Raw genomic sequence first — 3599 nt, 5'->3', positions numbered from 1 at the left:
TGTATAAGAGACAGGGCATGGGGAGGGCCGGCGCCGCCGCCAACGGTACCCCGCAGAACGTCCAGGGCATCACATCCTACCAGCAGCGGTGAGTAGTCCCGCCTGAGCTGGGATAGTGCCCCCGCCCCGGGGTGCTGGGGTGGGACTCACTTTGCTCCTGTTTTGTGCCTCACAACACACATGCACACCACCAGGGCTCACTTTGCCTTCTTCTCGTTCTATAGAGAAGGAAGAAAAAAAAAAAAACCACAGTCCGAATTGAAAAGCACTCCAGTGCACTGGCGAAGTGAAATCATCCTTTGCCCTCTGTCTAGCCCCAAACCTAGAACCTCAGTCCCGAGTAGCGAAGGAGTTGCAGCGAAGTCTGAGACGCCGCACAAGGTGCTTTTGCAAAGTTTGGGATCCTTGTTCCCCTTCCAGCAGAATTTTCTCAATGCCTTTGCCGGGTGCGGATCGGCGCTGACCAACAACCAGGAGGGCAATTGATCACCGGAGGCTGATTGATCATTTGTTTCCAAACAGAATAGGACCGATTTTCACGTGTAGCGGTAGACTTGCATTTCTACATAGTAGTGTTATCATGTCACCTGTTACTACAGGGATATACAGCATGAAATCCGAGTCCCTTCGGCGCTGTTAAGTATTCATCTTAAATGCATTATAATGCAAATGGATAAAATTCCGAGATACAATTTAGGAAACTAATTTTACAAAGTTAGGCTTGGTGGTTGGATGGAAGTTTAAAAGTAATACTTGTTTGCATTTCTGTTAAACATATTGGTAGATTTTAAAAAATATGGATGTGACATTGAGATAGTAAACATTCTTTGATTCAATTAGGAAAAAGAGAGAGGGAGAGAGAGAGAGAGAGAGAGAGAAATGACCTCCACTACCAGCCCTAGAACTCTAAAGTTTTTCCATAAGGACAACTTTCGATGGTCCAAGATTTTATTGAAAATGTAATCCATAAAAATTCGCTGAGAAAAACTAACAATGTAATAAGAAAAGTAAGCTCTCCATTTGTGGGGTTCAATTTTACTGAAGATGGAAGAAAAAAGAGCACATGAAAGTGTGAAATTAAATATTTGTGTTTCCCAGATTGCACACGATTAAACATCTGAGAGATTTGCCAATGGCATTTAACTTAAAATATACACAATGCATAATTCAAATAACAGTTCCTATTTTTACCTTGTATTTGAAACTTCATTGATTTGAGAACCTTTGATTTGAACCAACAGTATTTAAACTGAAAAGGTTAAGATAATCTATCATTGCCATATTTTGTGTCTTCTAACCAAGGGCCCAGTGACCAGAGCAGATTTTGCATAACACACTGAGTGTTAGCCAAGTTCATGCCCAGTAATGCAAATATTCTAAAGAAGACTTCATTATATGCTCTGCTTATTGTCAGAAGTTTTAAAAGGAATCTTAAAAATATTTCAAAAAGGGGCTATTCCTTGACAAGGTGATTTTTGACTTAAATTATTTTAGCCCTGTTTTACTTCAGTGATGACAAGAACCTTTAATACAAAAGATGTGGGAGTCTTTCAAACATGAAGGACTGGAAAAGAATTAGATTTTTCCTTTTCATGGTCAGGTATTTTTTGTCATTTATAAAACATTTAAATGACAATAGAATTTGGTGATCACTTTAACTAGGAAGTGCAGGCAATGGTCACAATAGTGTGGTTTGTGAAGTAGGGAGTCAAGGGTCAGAAATGTCAGATGGCCTTTAGAAGATTTCAGGGACCTCTGGGGAACTTGAGCTAAACTAAAAGATAATAAAATTGGGCATAGGGGACAGTTATGAATTTTTAGCCTTTAGGTTTGCTCTGAGTGTTGGTGTTGTCCTTAAAAAAGATTATCTTGAGGCATTTTTTTTTTTCAAGTTAGAAGCATCCAGTGGCAGTTCCCCATGGTCCCTGCCATCTCCATACTGAAAGTTGCTCTGGAGCCCTCCACCTTTTTGTCTTTGAATTTGGGCTTCTTGTCAAACATTTGAGTCCCACTATAGTTCTAAAGATAAAAAATAATCACCTGTAAACTCTAGCTTTTGAGATGTATTATTCCCTCCCTCCCTTTTTATGTTTTCTTATATTGACAGAAGGGAAGATGATGTAAAAAAATGTAGCTTTCTTTGGCGGTGTTACTCAGATATGATGACACCTGTTACTGTCTTTAATTTTAGTTAAATTTGGGGCAGAGGAGTGAATCATGTGGGGCAAGAAGATTATTGGCAGGTATTTGAGGTAAGGTCTGAGCCAGCATTGTGCGCCACCAACTATCTGTCAGGCTTCAGGAACTCTGAGGGTCAGACTTAGTTACTACCTCCAGACTTGGATGTGTATGCTAAAGTGAATGGTGACACATCATTTCACACACACCCAAAATATTTTAAGTACTTTTGGGGAGTCTATAAGAGAGTGACAGGAGTGGGGCGTTTTCATGCAAAAGAGCCTGCTTGTTGGGAGAACACAAGCTTCTCTCATTTGTCATCTTGGGGCAGAAATGCCCTAGACTGCTGTCCTGGAGCCAGAGCTTCCAACTGGCAACTTTCCCCCCTTCTCTTCCAGTCACTTTGTATCTTGTAGACAACAGTCTCTATTCCAGTTCATTTCTCATTCTCATTTTCTCCTACCTGTAGCGTGTACTCCAAAGAGAACTCAAACATCATCATGCAAATTAAACACCTCTGCCCCCTCGAAAAACACTTATGCTTTAGATGGAAGTTTCCAAGTTCCAGCCCTACTTCACTGAATGGTAGGATCACAGGGGCCTCCTTTTCAGGTCTTGTATTTATTTTTCCTAAAGTTTAAAAAGCAAAATGCAAAACCTCGCGTAGGACTGGTGTTTTCTATCAGGCTCTTTCATTCATTAAAAGTGGAAAAGCTTTGGGAGTCCTTTCTTTATGCCTGGTTGACATATGACTGACCCAAGTCTCTGCGTAGAAAACTGCTCTCCTGCTGCAGAGTGGCTTAGCGGAGAAAACGCACTGACTAGGGTCTACCCAGGTAACAGGATTCCAGCGCTGGACCTTCACCAAATCGCTCTTTCTCTAGGCCTTGCTGAGCTGTAAAATGGGGAGGCGGCCCGGTTAGATCCCCAGAGGCAAGCAGTCTGGTCTCAGGTACCGGGAACTGAGTCGGGAAAAGCGTTTTACGTAATTGCGTTTTAACCACTGGGGATTCACCTGTAAACCCTTGGGTCTGCATATTTGTACGTGCTTGAATAATGCAGATACTCTGGCTTTGGGGACTCTGTTGAAAACGCCAGAGCCACTAGGTGCCTGTGTTGCAGCTGCGCGGGCCCACAGGACTATCCCGGCCGCTAGCCCGGGCCAGCACAAGCCCAAATCCCTGCCCCACGTTTATTCCCGCTGCTTCCAAAGGTGCGCCCGGGACCCTGTCCTGCCCCAGCTCACTCCCGTGGCCTCCCAGTTCTCGTCTTTCTTTCCTTCCTCCTGGCTGCGATACTCCAGAGAAGGGAAGTGTTTGAAACTGCAACTGAGTGGCGTTGTTGCGCCAGCAGCCGAGCTTTCCAGTCCCCCTAAGAGAGAGAGAGAGAGAGAGAGAGAGAGAGAGAGAGAGAGAGAGAGA

At 43.4% G+C, this 3599-nt stretch overlaps 1 protein-coding gene across 1 annotated transcript in view; it reads left to right on the top strand.

Moving 5' to 3' along the window:
* Nucleotides 1–17: 17 nt before the first annotated feature.
* Nucleotides 18–3599, top strand: part of Npas3 (neuronal PAS domain protein 3) — an 828669-nt gene continuing 825087 nt past the window's right edge. Inside the window, exon 1 of the mRNA XM_048798441.1 lies at nt 18–88. Coding sequence (XP_048654398.1) covers nt 18–88 — 71 coding nt within the window. The remainder of the gene's footprint in view (nt 89–3599) is intronic.

The sequence above is a fragment of the Marmota marmota genome, unplaced genomic scaffold (genome assembly GCF_001458135.2).
Source record: "Marmota marmota marmota unplaced genomic scaffold, marMar, whole genome shotgun sequence".
NCBI lineage: Eukaryota > Metazoa > Chordata > Mammalia > Rodentia > Sciuridae > Marmota > Marmota marmota.
The sequence above is the reverse complement of the archived record's forward strand: the minus strand, read 5'-3'. Positions and strand labels throughout refer to the sequence as shown.